At 46.4% G+C, this 25,406-nt stretch overlaps 1 protein-coding gene across 3 annotated transcripts in view; it reads left to right on the top strand.

Moving 5' to 3' along the window:
• Positions 1-9,559: 9,559 nt before the first annotated feature.
• LOC107275187 (zinc finger protein Gfi-1) overlaps positions 9,560-25,406 on the top strand; it is a 17,972-nt gene continuing 2,125 nt past the window's right edge. Inside the window, exons 1-5 of one of the 3 annotated variants that reach the window (XM_025079777.1) lie at positions 9,560-10,135; positions 11,896-12,674; positions 15,130-15,228; positions 18,118-18,773; positions 18,890-19,166. In XM_025079777.1, the coding sequence (XP_024935545.1) occupies positions 12,470-12,674; positions 15,130-15,228; positions 18,118-18,773; positions 18,890-19,166 (1,237 nt within the window). In that variant the 5' untranslated portion in view covers positions 9,560-10,135; positions 11,896-12,469. Of the gene's footprint in view, positions 10,146-11,214; positions 12,675-15,129; positions 15,229-18,117; positions 18,774-18,889; positions 19,167-25,406 lie in introns of those variants that run through there. The other 2 variants (XM_015755046.2, XM_015755047.2) reach the window with 2 other exon arrangements.

Genomic DNA, 25,406 nt, shown 5'->3' with positions numbered 1-25,406 from the left:
CGATTTACGTTTCATATAAATCTAATATACTGCAGGATATCTTGCCATTCGTAATAACCATTAGAAATAAAGGAATCGCGCTGATCTCGTTCGGTCCGACCCGAAGATGGTCGAGTGTTTGAAAATGAAAGTAAGATTTGCGTGAAGCCTGAATGGAAGAGGGCGTGGGAACGTCCAAGAGACTTGGACGTGGATAGTGCTGACTTGCGACCAGTCCGGTAATTGCTGTAATTGTGCCGAGTGATTCACACATCAGGTTCGTTCAGAGTGTGCGCAACGAATACAAGAGCGACATTCGCGTACCGACGCGTCGCATACATGCGAACGCATCTGCGCGGGATTTCGGAAACAATTGCCGACAATTCTCGCCACTTGACTCGCGGCCAACGATTGACGTGAGAATCCGCTTAGTAGCCATAACTCCGCCGCGGAGCGTATGAGGTCATCTTCATTAAATCGTTCTCTGCTTAATGACCGATCTCAATTTTTGTTTCTCTTCTTTTCGCTGTATTTTTCACGACTCCAGCAGTACTGCCAGACCGAACAAGAGTGGCTGACTATGTGAATTGGAAAATTATGAGAGTCATGGATTCCTTGCACGGCTTTGGACCATCCGCCATGCTCCGATCGTGCGAGCGAAAGGGGTGAGTTTAGAAAAAAAATGTATCTGATTTTTTATTGTACCGAATGTCAAGAAATTATGGTCCGCTTTGTAAAAATGTATATTTATTGGGGGAAAATTCGCAGGGGGATTGCGACGTGTACGAAGGCATCGATCCTATTCGCAATGGCACACACGCACGCTAAGGGGTTGATAAGGCTATCGCGCATCCGTGCATTTAGCATACATTTAAATAATGGGAGGCCGGTAATCCCTTAAACGGGGCCCTCATTTCGTAACTAGGTATCCTTTCATCTCCGGCGCCGTGGCTGAAGCCCCGTCCACCCTAGCCGCGCCCCGTTTAAAGATATTTCGTTAAAATAACAGTCCCGACTCGACTCCCGGTAGCAAGAGAGGCAGGCACCCTTATACCGCGGCAAAAAGGGGGTGGCATTTGCAATGCAGAGGTTAAATGGGTACAGGGGGTGGATGGTACAGCGGCGAGAGGGCTTGGAGGGGGGCAGAGCCACTGCACAGACTCGATTGGTTTTTTACTTGCCTCTCTGACTCTCCTTCTGTCTTTCTCATTCTTTTCCTCTCGCTTCTTCTCTCTCTCTCTCTCTCTTTCTCCCTTACGCATTCTCTTGCCCTCTTCTCTTTGCAAGGCACTTCCCCTCTCTCTCTCTCTCTTACCCTCTGTCGCTCTCTTTCTCACAATGTCGAGTAGGGCGAGCAGCCAGGACCAGGGCTTTTCGCAAAACCCGCCAGGAAAAAAAGTAGAACGAGTAGGAAAAAAAGGAAAGAGAAATAAAAAAAAGGAAAAAAAAAGTGTTCGGTCCGGGTGGAGGTGGGCGAGATTAAACATTTATTTAAATGGCAGCCGCTTTCAGCCATTCGAGCACCGCGGATACAAATACACACTCGGCCCTCTCTTTCTCCTCCTCTTTTATTATTCTTTTTCCTTTTTAGTCCACCCCCCCCCGCCTTATCATTCTCTTTCACTCTTACCCCTCTTCACGCACGTGTGTACCTACATCCCCACGTCCACTATCCTCCAGACCTCCGAACCATCGAGTCTTCCAAGGTACACGTACACCTGTCTATTACTGTATGCGTTCTCTGGTTCCCCATACCGGATATTACGCGAAACACACGAGGAAGGAGATTAGTCTGGTGGTTTTCAATCCCATTTTCATCGCGTTTCCGTTTCCCCTGACGGTTCTCGCCTGACGCTACGGTATCATTGAAATTTCATTCTACACCTTTTTCTCTCTCTCTCTCTCTCTCTCTCTCTCTCTCTCTCTTCTTCTCTCTCACTCTTGGATTCTCACTCTGGCACCTAGTCCAAAGCATCTTCTTCGCCTGCCTCACCAACCACCCGCCTTTACAGATCATTTATTCATTGAACATGCAGATACTTAAGGTAGAAGAAATCAAAGGTCACGAAGATAATGTCCGTCAACCAAAGGTCATATGGGATTGGATTTTACCTCATTATCCCCTGGACTCGTGAAGTTCCAAATTGGGACGGGAATTTATGATTTAGCCGAATGGAATGTGGTTCGTTGGCTGCACTGTTTCCCGTTGGCATCTCACGTGCCAACGTAAATCACACACACGTTCTACCCTCTCGAATTACGCTATCAGCTAATTAGCCTGGGTCAGATTTTAAACAATTACCGTCCAGGGTGTGTTACCGTCCCAAGGGCACGACGCGCCCGTCTCTTCCCCACCTCCCAGGAGACGAGCGTGACTACCCCGTACTATCCGCATACTCTACCTTACAGGTTTAACTAGTCAGTAGCTGTAGATACTCTTATCCTACACTCCCGTTCACAGTACTGCTTTATGTCCCGAGCCTTAGGCTGCCATTACCAAGGCGCACCGGGATACTGAAGCGGACCCATCGCCGTCGGCTCTCCATCCTAGGGACGAATAGCCTGTCGACACGCTACTCCTCGACCCGGCAGTTTCATTCAATTTTTCCTCGTTTCACCGTTAGAGTCTCTGACCTCGCATCTTATCCGGAGTGACCTTTTCTCCAGGGACACCAGTTCCTGCTCATGCCACATACATCCTCGTGGTGGATCCTGAGAACTTTCACAATTATCATACTCAGCTCACCTGACCTGCTTTCGTTCTCTTTCTCTCTATACGTGTATATCTCCTTTTTCAGGTCACGATTGAATCACCAGTAGCGGTGATACGGAAAATGGTCCAGAGATGCGTCTGGATGCGAGACTATCAATCCTTTCAGCAAGATAATTCGCGGGGCGACCTAGCCATCGACCTATCCTCGTGTCCCGGGTGGCTCGTTCCTCCTGGTCAGTTAATAACAGTCCTGGTCCAGGGTCCACCTTCCTGCCTCGTCCGAATATTATGGAAACAAGAGGTTATGTGCGACCATGCTTCTAATACCGCACGACCCTTGACGGGCTCGACTCCTCGCGCGAGGGTTGTTCCTCGTTTTAATTAAGCCTAGCAAGGGAAGATGACCGGTACTCGTTCTGGACTCATCCCGAACGGTCCACACACGTCTCTTCGTATATACATACGCGGCCGTAATACACTCTCAAGCAAAAGTGATGATACGCTTCGCTTGCTTTACGATGTCCACCATAAGTACTACTCGAATTCTTATGGATACCGGTAATTTCTGCTCTTTACGAGGGTACACGTGTATCTTTCTTTTTCTTTCTCTGTATCCTTCTTCTTTTTTTCTATTCGTTTCACGAATTTTCCATTTCCTTGACACTGCCACTCGTTAAACTCCTTATCGTTCAAACAATAGCATCCGGTACAGCGTGGTACTGTTATCTGTCTGCGTATTGTAGATTTCGACATCGGACAGACTCCTATACACATTGATAATGTAACGCGTCATAGAGCATAAGCTAAAGTGAAGTAATTAGTAGTTGAGGCTTTCAGTGGCAGACTAACATTACGCCAGGATTCATTTAGTGAACAGCTGGAGCCGACGGGATGCATGCAGTTCCGTTTATTCCTACAATTCCGTTTGAATTGGTTAGTCGCTGTTTCTCTGTCTCTCGGTGGTTATTCTTCTTTTTTCTTTTCTTTCTATTCTTCGTTTTACTTCGTTCCACACTTTTATTTTCGTTCACGCTAAAAGCAAGCCATACTGCTCGCTCGGTTCACACGTGCACCCGTACATGACATACGCTCTGACAACACACCTCCCTCTCTATTTGAGATTCGTAAATTGTCCGTAATTCGTGGGCCGTGTGACGTCTTGTCGTCGCCGTGGAAACGAGAACGCGAACGTGCGGCACTCGCTGGCTGGCTGGACTTGCTAGATTTGTCTGTTAGGTTTGCAAAAAAATTAAATGACCTACGACTATCGTTCCACGTCGACGAAGAGACCATTGTTTTATCGCGACGCCCACGCGATCGCCTCGAGGGAAAAAAAAGGGAACTGAAAAAGTTTGACCCTTTAAGTCATAATGCTGCGTAATACTACGTGTCCGCTTGGCGGTTGTGGGTTGAACTTCTTTTTTTTTCTTTTTCAAAACTTCTTAAGGGAATTTAAAGGTAGATATAAGAGGGCACACTTTTTTCATCCCCTTGCACGACGGGGTTGCTTTTTTAATTGTATATCCCGACACGCTGGGGAGACATCCTTAGGGATGATAAAAGAAACTCAAAAGTTAAAGTCGCGGCAGGGCGAGAGCCTCGTCAAACTGCGAATTACTGGGTTTATTATCGTCCTTGGCGGTTCGCGCGACTCGTTTTTTTTTTCCACCCTCCGTCCGACTCGTGCCATCTCTTACTCGAGAGGAGAGGACCACCCTCCGCCAAAATAAATGCTTTCCTCGTCACTTCGCGTGCTGCGATCTCAGAAGAGGAGTGTCTCACAGTGATATCTCTTTGTAATCTTAAGTACCGTCTTTCTTTCGCGTTTATCTGGAAGATTGACCCTTGAGGTGTTTTATTGAAATTAAAAAATTCACCTACCCCACTTCCAGGCCTCCCGACTATCTCAAGGGGTTAATTAGCTAATAAAAAGTCGCGGTCAGGTACCGTACAGTCAAGTTCGGTTTTTCTCTCCATTTCAATGATTCCCTTGAAATCCCACCAGGGCACCCACGGTGCCCCAGTGGTAACGTAACCGCGCCCCTGTTTACCACTCACTACCCCTGATTAGGTGGACTTCCTGTCCACGAGTCGTCGGGCGACCGCCGGAGTGCACACACCGAGTATACAGCTGTTACAGTATGCGTATACTTGTGTTGAGCCACGAGCTTCCAGGGGTTAATGATTGAGCTTGATTGCTTGGCAAATATGGGCGAGCCGTGAATGCTGCAGCTCCCTTACTTTCTTCATCCCTTATTTTACTCCTGGAGTATACACATATACATAGGCGGCGGTTGATATTTCATAATGCTAAAATCTCTCATGGCTTATTTGTACCGAAACCATGGTCTCATTGTTTTTCTCTCTTATATCTGTTTACCAATCAATTCTCATTCCTCTACTTGGTCATTCCGTTTCAGCGGGCTCTTCATTCAAGTGGGAGCCTTGGAGCAAGATGACGACGATGACGACGATGACTCAGAGTCGAGATTGAGAATAGCGCCGGGTCAACTGGCGAAGGAAGTTCGACTTGACCAGCACCGTTTGACCTCCAGTCAACTTGATTGTCCGGCGGCAACGACCTATTGATCCGCGATCAATCGGATTGATTAACGCGCGGTACGAAGATCGGCCAGCATCCCGTGACAATCTCACAATTTTATGGGGCCGTTTAATGTTTTTCCCTCCCGTGGATTTTCGCAATCTTGAAAAGCGCCTTGTATCTATTACGGCGAATGTGGGTATGCGGTGGAATCACTTTAACCCCTCTTTACCCGAACGTACTGTAGGCAGGGCCTCACGCTATAGTCTCTCAAGGATAAATCTCCGTCTGTATGTCGCAGCCAGAACCTCCTAGGGAAGCTTTTAGCGGCTCAGGTGGCCGAACTGGGCTGACGGTAATATTATTTTAGTGGAGACACTGCTGCCACGGGGGCACAGATTGCACGGACGGAGAGAGAGAGAGAGAGAGAGGATCGCATCCGATTTTCAAAATGGCCGTGAGAAAACAAAAACAAGCATGTTATCGCGGCCACGAAATCAGGCACCGTATAAATCATGGCGAATTAACGGACGATTTATCGCGGCGTCCTAATATATTTTATACCTCGTCAATTCGACTCTTGACAGACTGACGTCTTAAATCGCATAAGCTAAGGTAGAGATACGTCGAGCCGTCTTCGGCGTCCTGCCGTAACGCGACAACAACGGCAATCGATATCTTCCACTATGTCGCCGTTAATACGCTCTGTTTGCTCATATGAAATTAATACACTGTACCGCTACAAACCTTCGCTTTGTCTCACGAGAAAACATATCGATTCGTTTAACTCTGAAACGTTCCGGACGAGTCTCAGGACGAGGGACGCACTGCAGGGACGAGGTTGCCTCAAAGGGATGCACCTTCATCTCACTAGGATCCACCGTGAAACTGGGGTTTGTCCTGGAGCTGGTTTTCCCGACAGGATGTCGACTTTCCCACGAGTTTGCGTATCCTCGGAAGGAAGAAGGTCCCATTTGAATCTGCCTGATCCCTTTCGGCAACCTTCCATATCTGCTGCCTACATACATAGCTAAGTCTAATATATATAGAAACGGCACATACGCCATACACGTACATGCATTGGTACATATGGCATTTAGTAGTCTTGGCAGAGGAGAAGGATGGTCTTTGATATGCTGACGGTTGAAATTATCAATTCAGATGAGGCCAAGAGGCGGCGGTCGTTTGGTAAAACTGCGTTTGATCTGCTTCACCCTATCCAGGAAGCCCTCGGCATTTTCCGTCAACCTCCGCAACGCCCCCCCTGGGACTTCGACGAAGTATCAGGAAGAAGAAAAAAGAGAAAGAGATATGTAAAAAAATTATACCTACCTCGAGATATTCGACCCTCGAGGCTCTTCCACGCTTCACTCGCTCTCTCATCCGTACGATGGCCTCACCTTCATCTTCTTCACGTGGACCCCATTGCTCCAGCAGTGTCCTCGCGTGTACGTCCGCTCTAATGTAGTAGAAAAATACATTACGTTTATTGGAAAAGCATGCATACCTTGTAAAATTATTTTTCACTGACACGCCTTGGCTAGAGACTTCATTGTTTTTCATCTGTCAAAAAAAATAACATTGAACTCATGGACCGAGTACAGGACAGTTCAGAAGTTCCAGCGCGACCCCTGGCGATGATCAGAATCATTTCGTAGAAGAGTCGATCCGATTTCAGTGAAGAAACAAACCCCTATTTAGCTCCCCTTCACTTCCTGCATTAGACGCACGCACGTGGACATTATCTCCAGCAGAGCTCAGCGCGCTTATACACACACGTGCTTTTAAACGTCAGCTAATCGTTTCCTCTTTAGAAAGCCAAAGAACGTGGCGTTTCCCTCAATTTGAATAAATTCAACTACACTGACAATTGAACCTAGACCCGGGCTTTTAATGACAGCATACGACTTCCCTATAAACAGTAACCCACGAAAAAGGGTGCGCGTACGCGTAGCGCACGCGGAGAGCACTAAAAGGGTGAGCACCGTCTTACGAGGAACGGACGCTTATAAAAATTAATCGTTTTGCCCGGTTTCCTAATTCCTGTTTAACGAGCGCTCGTTAAATTAGTTTGTATGCATCAGGGTTTGTTAGCGAGAGTATTAGATGGCAGACGTTCATATGCGGGTTTTCTCCTTTCTCCCCTGCACTCCGCATCCCTTACTTCCACCGTTCACTCACATGACCATCCTTATCTCTATATACGTGAATACGTCATCTACAGTACACTCTCGTCTAGAAGTATTAAAAAAAAAAAGAACTCCTTACGCTGTCCGATCCCTCCTGGGCTCCCACATATAACGCAATAATCATTTAATTCCGGACGTCGTACGCGCAGCGGTTGGCGCCAAGTCAATCTAAGCCAACCGGATATGCTTCTCTCGTCTGCTTTGTTCTGCCACTGACGTAATCCCGAACTGGCAGACGCGACTACATGCTGTACGATACGTAATACGTAGCCCGTCAACCGTATCGCAAGGGTTATACAGCCTTCAGAGAAATACAGAAAGGGCTGTGTAATAATTCCTTATAGCTAAAGACGTATTTATCCTTATTTTGGCTCAGTTCATCCCTTTCGTATGAGATTGGCTTGCTATTGGTCAGCTGTACCCACCTTCCGCTTAGCCCCTAGTCCCTGACGTGAACTCTGCAGGCTAGACCCTCTTTTCCACCCTCTCTTGCAGTTCATCACCCTGCGTGAAACTGCTAATGAATATCAGCCCTAAATATCAGTCCACAGGGAACCCAGGCGAACTGTACTCGGGGTCGACGTTGCATATGTCTGTATATTACCGAGGATTACACACCCTGGGTGTCCCCGTACGACCCCTCTGTATATCTATATCCACGTATGGCATATATATACACGTATGTAGGACATGGCATGCGAGTTCAGTCGACGCGTACGCGAAACTCCTACGGTCACGCTCGTTCGTCCCGCGTTAATTCCGTCGACGGAAAACCGTGCGAGGACCATATGCCAACTCCCGTCGTCCTCGGGAATTCTGTCGGAAGCAGAGTAGGGTCCGGGTCACCCCGTTGGCATCCGTCGACTCTTCTTGGATATTTCGAAAACTCTAACTGAAGTTGCTCGCGTATGCTTTTAGGTCGGATAGTCTATGATTTTTAGTCGGGCACTGTGTGGAAATGTACCTACATGACTCTTCTTTTATGATCATGTGTCTGCTGTTAAAATTGAGTGCTGCGTTTCAGACAAATAATACGCCTAATATATGTATATACCATGTACTGTAATATATATATTAAACGTATTATTTGTCTGAAACGTAGCAGTCAAATTTAACAGGAGACACGTGATCGTTGAAAAAATTGTTTAAATATATATATATATATATATAGTATAGGTAAACGGATAACCCGCAGGGGTCCATCTGTATAGCTTATACACATACGTCGAATAGCGTTATATATTACACCATCGTGTTACCGCGGCTGCTATCGTATCATCGTTTCCTACAATAATCATCACCCACATCCCAATTGATAAAGACAATCACTAATAAGTTGTCTCTTGATTGAGAGTGACTCACTCGACGGCTCGAGCAGAAGAACCGGCGTCGGACACGATGCCCCTGCTCCACGGAGTCTGACTGATCCTATTAAATTCGTGGCGCCACAGCAGTAATCGTGTCCCGGAATCGAATCGGATCTCCCTGAAGTCTACAATTGCAACTCTATACCTGTCGGTTCGTATATCGGTCTACCAAATAGATTTTGACTAATCGATACTCCATTGATACTACACAGAGATGCTACTTTTTTTTTTAAGGAAACCTATTATATCATGCATCTCGAAAGGTCTGCAGTCGGTTTGACTTTGGAGGAATAAATTTGGAGCAGAAAATAATGGTTGAGAAAAGCGGATATAGCCTCTATCAGAGATGATGTCTACGACTACCTTATCAGATGTATTTGAGTGTCCCGATTTATTCGTTGACACCCTTGTGTGATATCAGTGACATAGCCAATATCTTTGGCAGCACTGATAGATCAAGCCCCAAAATGTCAACACATTTACCGGTATAGTTACATATAGAGACATCGACGAACAGACATGCTCATATGTATTTATATACATATATAGGAAGTCGACAGGCCCATCCCGCGACGCTGGACGACGCCTGCGTTTGTCAGGGATTAGGCTATCTTACCGCTTGTAAATCACGCCTGCCGCATTGCCGTGCAAACAAATATAGCCATACCCGGATCCAGCTTGATGGCGACCAAGTAACGTAGTATAGGGTCCGAGTGGGACAGCACAGAATTATAGGAAAGTATACATCGGTCCCAATGAGGCCCAGTACAACAGGAACCCTATGTAAACCCGAGCCGACGCCTGTGCACTTTATGTAACAAACACAATAATCCTGAGGTTTTTCGAAGATGTTTTTCAGGGTCACGTGAAGCAAAAATTTTTGAAATCTGGTTATTATGTTTTTCAAAATCACCAAAGATTTTTCGGGACAGTTTCCCGGTAAAATGTTTTTTTTTTCGTACTCGTGCGCCGTGTCGACCCCCCAGCATCCCTATCGGTCCAATTCACGTGTTCCGTATAGCTAGAGTCAGCGTGCTGTTTTTTTACTTTTAACGTAAAACCATAATTTTTATTTTGTAAAACACGGAAGATTGAGCGGCCCTGGGGCCTCTGGCTGCTCCCGGGAACGTGGTACCAGTGAGTGAGTATGATTGATGTGCTTTGTCGTTCCCATCTGACGTCTAACATCTCGCACGTCATGTTCACCGTCTTCAGTCTCGCCACTGAGACCATGTACTGCTTGTGTGTCACTGTTAGGCACATCAGCACCAGAGCAGTGTCAACCGATCGAAGTTCAGTATGAATATTTTGGCCCAGGGAACAAGATGAGGACGAGTTAACCATGGTTTATTTTCGTGCGTAAATATAATAGACTAATAGTGCAAAAATTTATCTGTTATTTAATACGTGAATCCAGACTATCCACTTCTGCAATTGGATATCGGAAGCTTATCGTCGGATTCTTATCAAATTGTGGATATACATATATATTTGTCCATCTACCTATGTTGTTGGCTGGAATCAAGGCATTTACTGTGTGCGGGATTTAATCGTGCCGATCCTTACCATCTATTCGACGTTTAACCGTCGATTGATCCCTGATCAAATTCCTTATGTTACATAGTGAAATATATTCTGCGATTTACAGATCTCGCAATGATAGTGACCACGACTGCGGGGCTTGGCCGCAGTGGCGTTATCTAACCACTGATTGTAAATCTATCTCATCGTCAAAAATCCTGTTGTCTTGATACGATTTCGGGCGGTTTAATGTCTTCGACCGTTGACGGCTAATCTCTTGATGTTAACTATTTAATGCCTCTGATAAATTTTTATGTTAAATTTAACTGTTGATTGCGCAATAAACCGAAGGAAAAGGATATTGTACAAAGATTGTGTTACGTTCAGATATTTTGAAAATCGATAATTTTTAGCAGGTAGGCTTTAAAAATAGTGTACGAGTGTTAATTGATAAGAGTCTGAGCCTACTATCGTTTATATATTTTTTTTAAGGCATCAATCTTATTTTAGAATTCGATAGAGTCACTGATGGATGTAATTAAGGAGCAATGACTAGAAGAGGATCGATCTGTCAGAAATTAAATTTTTGATAATTCTAAAGGACTAGTAAATAAGTAACGTAGACAACACACGTATCATTCGGATCCGCATAGTTTTTTAATCTAGCAGAGTTGCGAGCAGCCGCAATTAATCGACCGATCGATATCCTCAATATAACAATATAAATAACGTCAAAATATCACATACAATAATTCGTTAGATACAAAACGATTATCGGCACTGATAATCAAGATAAAAATGTAATCCACGCTTAAAGAATACGTGTAATTTGAATGGATCACTTCAAAAAAAAAAAAAAAAAAAACTGGTGCATCACAGTACAATGTAAAGATACGATATAGGGAAAAATAATGAAAAATTAGCACCGGTAAAAAAAATAATTGAAAACCATTATGATTATTGTATATAAAGTCACGAAAGTTCCTTACAAAACAAGAAGACATTTCTTCGATCCACGTATTGCCGTATGCATTTCCGTGCGTGCACAGTAGTTCACGTGTCGGCAGTTTCAGAGAAATATCAATCAGTGAAGTCAGGAGCGTAGAATCAGGGTGGCGGAGTGGTTCCACATAATGCTGAAACGGTGGCCTAGAGCGAAAGAGAGAGAACGAATGTAAACCCTATGTTATATCCGTAGTTGGCCTTTACGTATTGGATAATGTCGTGGGTGTAGAGAGATAGCATTTTCAGAGGCGCGATTCTCGATGGCAATGGTTAAGGCCGCGTGTGCGCGCGCGAGTATTCACTTCGCCAGGAGGATTATACGAGGGACGTAGAATGCAGGAAGACGTGCGCATGCGCGTAGAGGATTCTTTTACGAGAGTTCCTGCAGATGTATGAGTGAGCGGGGGTGGAGTAGGGACAACGGGGGCGTATCCTAAAGGCGGAGCCATCGAAAATCCAAGTTTCCGCTCTCTCTCTTTCTCGCTCTCTCTCCTTGTCCGTCTCCCTCTCTCTCGCTCGCTCCATGCAAGCTTCACCCGTCATCGCTCCGGGTCCCTCCACTATCAGATCTGTTAACAGCAGTCTCGCGGCTCCGGCACCATCGGGAACCCACTGTAACGTCTCCGGGAACACTGCTCCACGTTCCTGACCTGCTACTACGGCGAATCAGTGTCTCGCATCGCGGAGGGATCGGTACTAGCTCCTGGCTCTGGCAATCTCATTCATCACGATCGCCTCGACTGGATCGGGGATGCTGGTATTGGCTGCGAGAAAAAGTATCTGAAGTGATCAAACGTCAAAAGTCCAAAGTAGTCCGTTTCGAGTCGGTCGAACCGGGAGGACGTTTCTAGTTTTTTGGTGTTTTGTTGTTGTTGTTGTTGTTGTTACCGTTGACATTTTTCATCGATCAAAGAACAAGACTGTGATTGACATCGACAACAAGTGGGTGAACTTTGCCGAGTATTACGTGGAATAAATTTTAATTTTAATATCTTCGCTCCATGTGGGTTACCTTATTCGTGCTCGCCGCGAGAGGGTTGTTTACGTTCTGAAGACCCTGGGCAGGACGTTTTGTCGTCAGGGGCTGCGGGGTCTCCTGATGCGGTGTTCAGTGGTACGTTGAAAAAAGGACGTTAGGATTGATCAGTCAATCATGATGGAGGTTCAGCAGCAGCACTCACCGGTAGGGGTGGGTCCGCTTGATTTCTCAAGAAGAGGGGCGGCGGAGGCTTCCGCGTTTCGCGTGGTCAAACCAAAGCAGCCACCGAGCTCGCTCGTTCATCCGCAACCACTTCAGCAGGAGACGAACAACAATGAGAATCATCAGGAGAACCCCCAGGTGCCCACGGAGGCAGAAGGTGAGTCAAGATAGAAGTAATCATGGAATTAAGCCTTAAGTCAATATTCGCAAACCGTTGACTATGTCGCTAAAAAAATTGGTCAACCCCTCGTGTGTTTATTCGCGAAGTAAACACGCCTCGTAGAATATTCCCGCAATCCCCTATCCCGTCATCCCCTATCCTGTCATCAGGCTATCCGTTACCTGGCCATTTGTTGCAACCCTCTCGATTGCATATATCGCACACTCGGCACATGTGTTCCGTGCGTGATTACGTAGGTGCGTGAGGATGTGCATTAATTGCGCTATCACCACGCGGTATTCCCACATCGCGGATAAACTGTATGTATACAGACCCACGCGGCTATTACGCACCGTGAGAAATTGCGTAAGTGCGTACGGGGGTACAGGTGCGTATACTGGCAGGGGGTTATCACAGGCCGTTCAACAGGTGAAGGGATGGATGGGGTAGCATTAGATGGCTGGCTATACTAATACCTACTGCTAATCGGGCTAATAGGCTAATGTAATAATATCAAGCCATCCCGGTGTCAGGCGGCCTAAATGGTTTAGGCGATAATTGCCAGGTGATGGGCAGCCAATGGAGGGTGCCTCTCGAGTAATTTCGGCCTATAGCAACGCCGCGATAGTATATTTCGCTCTGTGTAAAACGCACGCCTTTGAATAATACACGTGCGATTAATTTTGCTAGGCAGTGATAACAATTTTTAAGGATGCTGGGTACATGGATCGCAATAAAAAATTTTTTTTTAATATAATTTTAGGCTGAATTGTTTTTTCACGGGACTATTTCTCGTTCGATTTTAATATTTTCTTTGAAAATTTTTAGCGACGGCCAAGCGCATCGAGCCGCTGTCTATAGTCTGTTCGCGTTTTTTTCACTCTATGCGCGATTTATTGCGTATACGGGAATTCCGTTGCAAGTTCAAAAATCATAGGTAAAAAAAATGGTACTCGTCAATTCCAAAATCTTGGAGGTATATCACGATCGCTGGAGGCTTCGCATACGTGCACCACGCCCCGCGATACCCAAACGCCGTCGATCTTCCGGTAAGCTTCGTGGAAAGATAAAAGGCGCCGCCGAAGATTAAGTAGATTTCGAAAGCCAACTCAAATTTGGTGAAGATTCGAACATGGAGGGGTACGAGCTATAAGACTGTCGGTAAAGGTTCACATGACGATCAGGGATAACCTGGGAGCTTATAGGAGAGAGCATGCCCACATATGCACGTCGACACGTCATACAGTCTACATACGAGGGAACGCGAGAGCGCACTCGGTGTGTATTTTTTTCTCCCTTTTTCTTTGCCGCAAATCACGTTAGATTTATCGTTTATAGATTTATGGTGGTCCGATAGTGAGAGGAGGCAGGATAAGCATTGCACAATTTTACCGGTACGAAAGAGAGGGACAAATACACAAAATGAGAGTGAGAGAGAGAGAGAGAGAGAGAGAGAGAGAGAGAGAGAGAGAGAGAGAGAGAGAGAGAAAGAGAGAAAAACTGTCGACTGACAAACACGCATTACCCGTGGCCGATGTTCTTATCTTTCTGTGTAGCATAGCCAGTATAGGAAAATATGATTTATTTCTGATAATCCTGCGAATGAGATAGCTTTGCGGCGAGGAACGCCTAATCTCCGCGCGACCGGTGCCCTATCTCAGATTATCCGCCAGGTTCTATTGCCCGGATTACGCTTTTTTTTTTCCTTCATTTTTTTTTTCACTTCCCTTCTCCTCGTCCATCGGAGTCTTCTATTTTAACCTACCGTACCCAAAAATTATCTACTCGCTTAACTATATGTACTTTGTCTTAGAGGGAAAGAAGAAAAGAAAAAAAAAAATCCTGCGGTCACCTTACGTATTATTGAGGTAATAAATTTCCTACTTAACCGCGCAGATACTCGTCCACCTATCTGATTGGGGACTTAGTACGAAAAATGACAAGATCACGTTATTCGCTTTAGCCCTAAGACAAAAGTGCGAAGACGATGCAGGCAACTTGGTGGAAAGAATGGGATGAAAGGAGTGATGGTTATGCGGACGGGGCTTGACGGCGGGGCGAGGGGGGTGGTTTGAGGGCAGACTTGATAAATAGAGGAAGAGAGAGCCTCCCTCCTTTCTAATAAAGACGCCCGTGTCGAGGGGGTTGATCTTTTTCCTACGGTTAGGGAATACGAAATTCGTCACGACTTGAGACGTCACTAACCCCTGTCCCTCCCCTTTGTCTCTTCGGCATCATCCCTTGTAAGTACCAAGCACTGTCTCTATCCCCCTGTACCTAGTCCTACGATTCCTATAGAATCACGTGGAATCTTGAATTCGGTCGAGATTCCAGCCTGACGAGTCAGGGGTAGGTGGACGTGAGTTCAGAACCTCCCCTAGGTACGAATTACGATTGACGGATCGACAAGAGTCTGAGTGATATCATTTTTTTTTTTCTTGTCTTGTTTCAGGGGGATGTAACGTGCGACTGATGTTTCCTAGACTCTGGGCACCCTTTGGCAATGCTAACGAAGTCACGAATTTACCACCCTTACCCAGGAGTCACTCGGGTACGTGGACGAAAATGTTGATTAATATTTTCTGTTGTAAAAAAATGAAGGGAAAAAAAAACTGGGAAGATAAACAACACGTACGATCGAATAAGAGCCACGACGTTCATGATCGTCCTTGCGCAACCTCTCAACTTCCTCTACTCGTCCCGGATGACCAGTAGCTTTTTTTTTTATTTATCAATTGTCAAGAACCGCCGGTCTCGAATGATTGGGATAAATGGCAGCACGCGTCATAGCGTGCATGCTCATATGTGCCTTCTTCTCCCTTTTCGTCGTCGCTCACTCTCCTACACCCCAATTGGAGCAGATTAGAGGCGCAACACAGGGATTCGGTCGGTCGGTCCCTTTGTACTCGGATGCTGGCGGTCTCTTAGTCTACCTACCCTGAATTAGTAACATCTTGTCATGTTAAACGATCACTCGCTCGCGGTGCACTTCTCCTCCACGTGGCCTCCAGTAACCCCATCCCGAATACTCTCGAGCCTGTACCAGGCCAACCCCTGGCGGGAAACCTATAATTTTGAATTTTCAATTCCCTATACGTTTTTTTACATCGATTTGCATTGACGTGACAAATTTTTTTTACGTGTCAAAAGAAGGTTTTCCTCTTTCGATGTTACTTTTCACAAAAAAAATTTTGAATTAAAAATTTTTTTTCCATCCCGTATAAACGACCTGTCAGACCCAATGCGTGTAACGGCTTTAATAATGGCAGATCGCTACGCAGTAAACGACTGACGGACGACAGAAGATTAACGTTTGTCGTTAACTCGATCTAATTGTCCCCTCGGCTTGGCCTTACTTTATTAATCCACAACCACCACCATCGCCATCGCCATCATCAACCTTATATCCATCGCGGCTTCCTAGGGATCCTCGTCATCGTCGGCGCACCGTTACAGCCGCCAGACGGACCTATAAAATCTTAATCGAGAACAACGACTTGGTCCACTTTAAGGCGATACACAACGAGCGATACACATCCGGTCTATATACCCGTCCTATACCTGAATACTCTTACGTCTGCTTCGACTGTAGACGTATACATAAATTGAATCTAATGACGAATTTGAGAAAAAAAAAAAATTAAAAAATGTTCTAAACTTTGAAATCCGCGTTATGCAAGCACTGCACCGAACCCGGACCAAGAGTGCACCATGTGTCAGTTGTAAGAGAGAGCAATGGCGGTTTTTCTCAACGTTGCATCCACTTTTTACTGCATTCCTGTCCAGGCCAGACGCAGCATTTGCGTAAGCAGTTCTTCCAATCCGTATTTTCTGGAACATCTGTAGATTTCTTTCTTGTTCTCGTCTATATGTATGTGTATATATATATATATACATATTTATATATCATACTGAAAATATATAAAGACCGTTTGTAGATCGTCCAACGATTTACTCGTAAATTATCGCGACTTTTCCTTTCTAGGCCACGATACTCACGCACTGTACTTGATTGGATTACATACGTTAAACCACAGATGGATCATATTTTTATTTGATTGCAACGCCAGTCGGGTCTACACTCGTCCGTCTACCGTCCCCTGACATAGAAAGGGATGAATGACGGCTTTAAATGTGATTAGCCGCCCGGTATATTATATAGCTAAGCGCACGTGCCCACGTCTCGCACTCTTGGATTATAAATATGATATACAAGGGAATATACAGGGTGCATCGTAATAAACGAGACACCATCCCTTATTCATGGGGACTCGTCTATTCTTCCAACATTCCGCATTCCACCCTTATTTCACATTCCGCGCGATACAAGTACGGCCGGGAATCGATAATCAAATTCGAATCTTAAATCACGGTTGATATCGTGCCTTGGAATTAATTTGTACGAAATTATTAATTTCAAGAAATTTATTGCGATTACGTGACTTCGGCCTGCTAAATGTTTTTGCGCATCACGTATTTTTAAGACCTCTTTGATCGATTCTGATACTGTGGAAATTGGTGGAACATATCTTTCAAGCGAAAGCGTGAAGCTGTAAATCCTCAGGTGGATCTAGCAACGCGTTACGCAATTTACGGTGGCTTATCAATGGCGGTCGGTTCTTTGTGATTTAGAGGCACTTGAATTTTTCGGCGAGTGGGGGGAAGAAAGGGTGATCCGGCCGTACGAAGTGAGAATAATATCTGTCGAGTCGTATATCAATGGATATCATTGACACCTTTATGAATCCGGCTGATTAGTCTGGTGAACCTGAAAGCATTCCTAGTTATTCGAGATACGATATATATATATATATATATATATATATATATATATATATATATATATATATATATATATATATATATATATATATATATATATATATATATATATATATATATATATATATATATATATATATATATATATATATACATTAAGCCTTAGCGTCGCCATCGCCGTCCCTTATACACGTCCTTCTGGCCCTCTTTGATTCAGGTTTGCTCCTCCTGATGGAGGCCTCGTTAGCGCAACCCTCCCTCCCGCCCCCCGACCCGACCAAACTCCAAGCCTGCACCAGGAGAGAGATGAAAAACCCTCTACGTGACTTAAATCTCATTCCTGCCTTCAGGATCCTTCCAGTTCGCCATCTATATTTTCTGGGCGTACTGCCTTCGGGATTCTCTAACATTTCTTTTTCTCTTTTCTTCTGGCTTCTCTGCTGTTCCGCTATTACTTTTTCGTCGTTCTCCACTTCTTCCCGTTGAACGAGGATTGGCTTTCTTCAATGGCTTTACGAGCCTGCGTTCCCAATTGTCTATGATTGCAAGTGGTAGATTGTTAGACTCAATAAAGAGGTTGAAGGGGTACGGAGATGGAAGATGGAAGAGAAGAAGAGAAGATAAATAAAAAGAAAAAAATGTTATTTTTCAAACACAGAACGACTTTCTTTTGGCGTCGGTCGTCTAGTGGGTCCACCATCCACAAGGAGTCCAACCCCATCGCCGTCGCCATGTCCAGACTCTCCCGCGGCGGAGCAGCAGGATGCTGACGTCGACGTGGACGTCGAGGAGGAGGTCGACGTCGACGTCGAGGAAGTGGGCGACGAGAATGAGCGCGAAGGCACCAACAGTTCTCCAGCATCACCATCTCCACCCTCGCCATCCATCACCAGGAACACACCCTCCCATCCGCCGAAGAGGTCCGGCGACTCCTTCAGCGTCTCCGCCCTCCTCAGGCCCGATCCCCCATCCGCTCACTTACAAAATTCCTCACCCCTCAGAGACGGCGCACCTACGTCGGTCGGCGCTCATCCACCCCCGCCCACGTCATCCATACTCTATCCACCCCTGCACCTCCAGGGTGGTTTGTTACCAGCTCATCCTCATCATCCTCTCTCGTACCTGCATCCTCACTTACTTCCTCATCATCTTCTACCGCCTCATCTTCATCCCCTGCTCCGAGGAGTTCATCCGGCTCACCCTGGACTTCACTCGGCTCACACTGCCCATGGACTTCATCATCCTCATCCGCTTGGCGATGTTTACAGCTGCGTCAAATGCGACAAGATGTTCAGCACCCCTCACGGTTTGGAGGTAAACAGGCTTTCTTCTGATCCCATTGCCTGTAGTCGAGTTCACCCTAGTTTATATATGAACTCATTCACGCCCTTTTAAACTCTTCTCATCTCTTCGTCTTTGCTACTTGACAGGTACATGCCAGGAGGTCTCACAACGGCAAGAGACCGTTCGCCTGTGAACTCTGCAACAAGACCTTCGGCCACGAGATCAGCTTGACCCAGCACAGGGCAGTGCATTCGGCCGAGAAAGTTTTCGAATGCAAGCAATGTGGCAAAGCGTTCAAAAGGTCAAGCACACTGAGCACGCACCTACTTATTCACTCGGACACGAGACCCTATCCATGTCAGTTTTGCGGGAAGCGTTTCCATCAGAAGAGTGACATGAAGAAGCACACGTACATTCATACAGGTGAGTAGCATTTTGCTACTGATTACAGTAATGGTAGTGTAATGATGGTACATACAGTGATAGAGAAACGCAGGAGAAAAGGGTTCAATTAGCGTTTCTATGAACGTCCGCATAAATAATGCAACTGAAATGTCTGGACGCTGATCGCGTGGCATATGCGACTGCAGGGGCGCGTGCGTGTACGGATCCATTCCTCTTTCGCAATAATCGTAATGTCTTTCTCTGGAGGCCACCCCAGTCTCGCCAGGGCCAGACTCTCACGACTACCCCCGGGAGATTCAGCGACCTCAATTTTCAAATAGAATTTCACTGCGACTAGATCGTCCGTGGGAATAAATGTCGCGAGTTCGATCAGGCGCATGCGCCTGATGTGCGTCGCTTGAGAATTTGGATTTTGGGAATTTGACAGAAAAAAAAATGTTGATAACATAATGTAAATGGACCAGGGCACGGGTACGGAATAGAGAATTAAAAAACCACTTGGTATACGGTACAGAGGGGGTGAACCATTTTTGTATCGTCTCTCGTGGGGTGTGTTTGTCTTCGATAGCGCGTCCCTGGACGGTGGTGAAGCGGAGAATAGGAGGGTAGAAAAAAAGGCAGAAAGCAGGGGTGGGACACTTGACACTTAGGTGTCTCAGGGCTGATGGAGCGGGGTTTGGGGCTTTGTTGAGGGGTGGCTCTTGGCGTGGTTGACGCCAAGGAAAGAGGGAAACCCGTGGAGAGGAGGAGAACGAGAAGAGTAAGAGTCGTGAGGGTCTGGTCGCCTCTGGGTTTTGTATCGTCTCCATGGCAACCCTCCCAATGTCTTATCAAATTATCACCTTGTCCTCCCCCATGCCTCTCTCGCGCCCTTCGACCCCTCCTAGACATCCTGGCTCTTCTGGCTGCCTGCCGTTTTCTTTCCCTCCACTCAACTCGCTCCCTCTCGACCGTTTCATCCCTTCATCCCTCTCGCGCAAGAAGCACCGACAAGAGAGGATACAAAGCAAAAGCGATGGTCACTTCTCTGCTACTAGCGACGTATGGGACCCCGGTACACGCAATCCACGTACAGCCCTTAGGTAGGACGGCGGCCAAGGGTCGCACCGGAACATTTAATTCATTATTCAACCCGATGAAAAATTCAGGAGCACCCGCAACCTAGCGTCTAACGCCACGGTCCGCTCGAATTACGCTCAAAAACGCAAGCGTCCCGGTATACATTATACGGACACGGGGCGTCGGACTCACCCCTGTGTTCCGCATTCTACAATTTTCCAAAAAACCATTTTCTCAACTTCCATCGGAATCCTCGTTACGGACACCAATCCCCCCATTGGGTTAGCCTCGACCCTTTCTGCATTTTTCAACCCCCCCCCCCGTCCCCTTATCTCTCCCGCCCTCTTTCACTCCCAACCACCCTTACTTCTCACTGCTGGGAAATCTCGCAGTATCCCACGGACCGTCGGGGGTCTACGAGGATACCGTACGGCACTGGGTGCTCTGGGACTCGCAGCTAATGATAATCAGTCCTGCGCCCCCGAGCTCGGGCCATGTGCAATAAGGGTGCGGCACTGTCGGATTCCCCGGGGACCGGCATGGCGTAACGTAAAATCATTATTAGGTAGGTAGGTGGTAGGTGGTGGTTGGCGGTGATGGTGGTGGGTACCAGTGGCACTGGCAGTAACCCCCGTTGCACACCGTGGACGGGGGTTGAAAATGGGGCGGGAGCCAGGGAATAAGAGCTCTGCAAATATTGTTCGTGCGCGGGGCCCCAGTTCGAATAGCTAAGGGGGTAGGCGGGGAGGGAGGTGAACTAAAGTAATGTTACGTTACGTATGCCTCGGCGCTCTCTCTCGTGTTGGCTGTAACGAGTCAAGTGCGCACCGCGGGGTTCCTCGGAAAGGGTGCCAACTACCCCTGGCCCACGAGAGCCGGTAGGTGACAGACTGACAAGTGGTTGGTCATCCCCGACGTGATATCGTCATCCCCGAAATGAAAATATTAGTCAGGAAGTGTTCTCCCTGTAAAAACATTCGGTGACTTATGACCACTTGCAGCAAAACTACCCCTTCGAGAATATCCAAATTGGTAAAGTCACTCACTACTCACGCGTACTATTAACGAACCTTTCATCCCTCAAAAATCTCACATCCAATGAACGGACACCTATGGGTGTCCTCGCTGAGGATATCCATCCTCAAATTGATATCTTGCATTATCGATCAAAGGGGCCACGGTCGCATGTGTATTTCGAGTGTGCATTGTGCACGCACCCTTAACCGCACGGTATGCCTCGTCAAACGGCAAACCCTCTGTGTTTTCACAATAAACACAACCTGTCCGGTCCGACGCAAAGTAAAGTCGGGGATCTATATATTTTTACGTGTAACCGGGAGCCTTCTTCCTGGTACAGTCCCATCCGGTATCACTTTTACCCTTAAGCAGTACAGTTGCACAATCGAAAGCTTGTCTTACGTTTATTTCTAACGAACCTCGCTGTATAACCATCCAACCCATATCGAGCCCACCTGCTACGTCCTAAACAGTCTCACTATTATCACCCTTCGAATTTACTACCCCTATCCCACCTCTGGCATATTCTCACTCTTACACGAGTACGTGTGCGCGTGTTGGACTCGAGGGCTATTAGAGGTTTCCGGCTGACTTGGCGCCCCAGGCGTCGGGGCGCCGCAACATCCCGCTAAGCTGTTTAAACTTCGCGATGGTGGACTCCCCTTCGCTCTTACGGCTCGTTAGTGACGTCGGTAATGTCGTGTTATAATCTAGCAGCCAGAACAGCCTTTCTGACAGTCGCGTGGAGAGGCAACATCCTCATGGGACGGAAGCTTCGTTATTTTACCATCGATAAAAGTTCTAATAACAATACATATACTTGTCGGTATATGTTGAAATAAAACAATTTTTTTTTTCAAAAACTTCTTATACCTTATACGCCAACATTTTTTCGGCGAATCGACGTCTAATTAATTAACTCATCGATTAATCGAACTCTACCTCGCGATTGGTGGCCTGTGTCACTGATGTAAAATACACGTTACCGATACCCTATTAAATATGCAAATTGACTGCTATTACGTTACACGCTCACGTATAACACGACCAAGTGAGGTGCGCATGATGTTCATAGAGTTGAGCTGTATGATTAAATTTCCAGGGATATCGATATGCCAGAAGCGCATCGGGCCAGACACCCATTCACAATTTGACTACCGCTACCGACTCCTGTCCATGATAAACGTCCCCCCCACGTTTGGCCAGCTCAAAATTAACTGCATATCGCGTGCAGCGGCGCATCGCGGGCTTTCTTGTATGCAACGACCCCTTTAAGCTTGCGCGTCGGACAGCCATATTGTCTTCCTGTTTTCTCGGTAGGATTCGAGTACGCATGACCTATACCTTATGCGGTACTGTACTTCGTGTACGAAGCGATGTCACTTCTGATAAGGATGAATTTATCTGGTTCTATTACCGGGAAGATAATCGTGTCTACTAATCACGGTGCATTATCAAAATTCAATATGTACATACACGTGCTACTAACTTCGGTTATAAGGGCAGATCGGATTTGTCACTATTTCCCGATGCGAATCGACGCTATAATAATTTAATAGCCATCCATTCGCAGTGATCGTTAGGGAGTGGGATTACTTTACCGATTCCCAGTGGAACCGAAGCACTAAGGAGCTAACTGACTTAGCCGCCGTATCACGTTTCCCGGAACAGATCCTTCCTGCTCTCGTGGTCGAGTACGGGATCTTCTTGGCAGAGATATAAATCCGACAGTAATATCGATGGTTACTTGTTTCTTGACCATTTTATTTATTTTTATTATTTTTCTTTTTATTAAAATTACAGTCATTATTATTATTTGATCCAGGATCGTTCCGATACGCTTTCGAGGGGTAAGAAGCATGAAAGGGTCGTAGGGCGGATTTTAAGGGTGGGTTTATCAATTCTGTACAAAACATTTTCAGCTGACCTTTGACCGCCGTAAATTCCCTCGACTGCGCTTCGTGCTGCTCCGCAACAACGTACATACGTAAATACGCAGACAGGTAGTAACGGACGGTACACACAACCCCCATTTGTAGATAACCTGGGTAACGTAGATACATATGTACGCGGTTGGATCCCAGGGTAGCATTTTAGGTACGGGATATACGTCCAACGAGAAACAACCCCTCTATCTCGTGTACCTGAAATAGTAAATACACACCGCGTTGTTGAACGGAATCGGGTCCGTCGAGACCCATGGACATACGTGTCTACGGAACCGATCGACTAGACTGCCACACCAGTTTGCACATCAGTTTCTGGGTTTTCCTAGTTGCCGCACGATGGGAGAACGTCGACGTAGGAGGATCAATCAGGTATTCGATTTTGACGATATTGCTGCCGGGTCAATTTTTTTTTTTCAAAATCCACATTTTTTTATGTACGTATACAAGCACCGAGCCGCACCTAACTAACGTGGCTGTTTACGGAAAGCGATCATTTTTTTTCATCTCTATCACAAGGTAATCCTGAAACTTCTTCGATAGGTCGACGAAAATCCATGCTGTCCTCGTGGTGAAATATGAAACGCGGTTCTCTTGGTCTTCCCTGCTATCTATTTCTCGGCTACTTTTTTTTTCTGCTTCCCCATTCACCCTCCTGCCGACTGTCTGGCACTCCTCTTCGTGCCAGGAAAAACCACCCTCTATCGAGCATCACTGTCCCTCTCGCGGGGATTTCGATTGGAGGGTTGGAACTCTGCCCTCTGTATTCGAGGGTTGGAAAGGAAGATGGTCGATGGAGACGAGAGGAAATCAATGCCACGGGTCCAGAGTCCAGTTTTCTGTTACCCTTGGTATACTATGCCGGGGTTCGAATACCTTTAACCTAGCCACCCCTTCGTACCTTGGAGTTGTACTCTTCTGACCCAGGATAGCAACATCTATTGCGCAATCGAAGAATCCTGGGATTTGAGTCCCTTGGTATATCCTGGAATCCGTATACCGGGACTCGTCTCGATTCCTTCGGGATTCTTTGGAAGAGATCGATTATCGTGAAAGGCACACACACGCGCACCACCTACCCCCCTCACCGTCGTAGACAGTAGGTCCTACGAAATCCATCCTGAAGAGATAACGAGAGTTCTAGGAAAGTTTTCAAGGACCTCGTTGGAAAAGTGATCAAAGTGCTGTCACGGTTTTCCAGAGGTATAGACTTTCTCCTGAGGGATGAAAGTCGGCGGTGGGCGAACGAGAGGTTGGGGGTGGGTCGTACTTGGCCCTGGATAGAGAGGAGATGGACTAGGGTAGCTATGAAAGATAGAGAGACTGAAAGAGAGAAGGGGGAGGGAGAGAGAGAGAGAGAGAGAGAGCAAGAAGAACCCTCAAGATTTCCTGGAGTTTAATATAGTTTTAGGGGCGGCGGCGAAGAGACCAGGAGTGTAATGGCGTCTTAAACCCCAGGGGCTCTCAATGTCGTACCGCGACTCCGTTGAAAATTCGCCAAACGTAACCACGTCGCGTTGGAATCTCTTAAAAAATTGAACTGCGAATCTCAACTCGAAGAGGCTAAATCTTTGACCATGGCTACTAGCCGCACAGGATGAGAGCTGAGTACCTAACCTATAAGCTATGTAGGAGAAATACAGCACCGATTCTGCATTGCATTCAGTCGGTATATGTATATGTACGGTGATGTACCATGGTACATAGGTGTATACATATGTATATAGTGGTTCCTGTAGAGACATATATATATATATATATACACACTATGTACACTGGCATGGCGCCGCGTGGCTGGACTGCAAGAAAATAAAGATAGAAGGGCAACCTCGGAGAGAACTCGGACGGTTCTTGATTTTTACGAGCCCGTAAATTCCTGAGATCCCCAGCCACGCGAAAATTTTCCAGCCTGACCCCACTGACTTCGGGAAGCTGTTACACCAGGAGTACCTTCTCGTGGAATTTCGTTACGCGAATTCCATTGTGATTATTTTATACGAGGCAGAAGAACAGGGCCTTGTTGCTCTCTTTGCGTCATCTGGATCCGTTGGGAGCCTTAATGCAGAAGAGACGTACCCTGGAGGCCTCTTCGGTTCCCTTTCGGGCACGCGTATTTTATTCGCGATCGAATCGCACGGAATCTGGATTTCGCGGATTTAGGGCAGACCATAGTGGGTTGGGTATATCGCGATGGTGAGATTGAAGGCTCGACTAACGAGTTGTTTATGGATCCACC

Source organism: Cephus cinctus, unplaced genomic scaffold (genome assembly GCF_000341935.2).
Source record: "Cephus cinctus unplaced genomic scaffold, Ccin1 Ccin1_scaffold0123, whole genome shotgun sequence".
Lineage (NCBI taxonomy): Eukaryota > Metazoa > Arthropoda > Insecta > Hymenoptera > Cephidae > Cephus > Cephus cinctus.
This window is presented reverse-complemented; position numbering and strand designations above follow the sequence as displayed.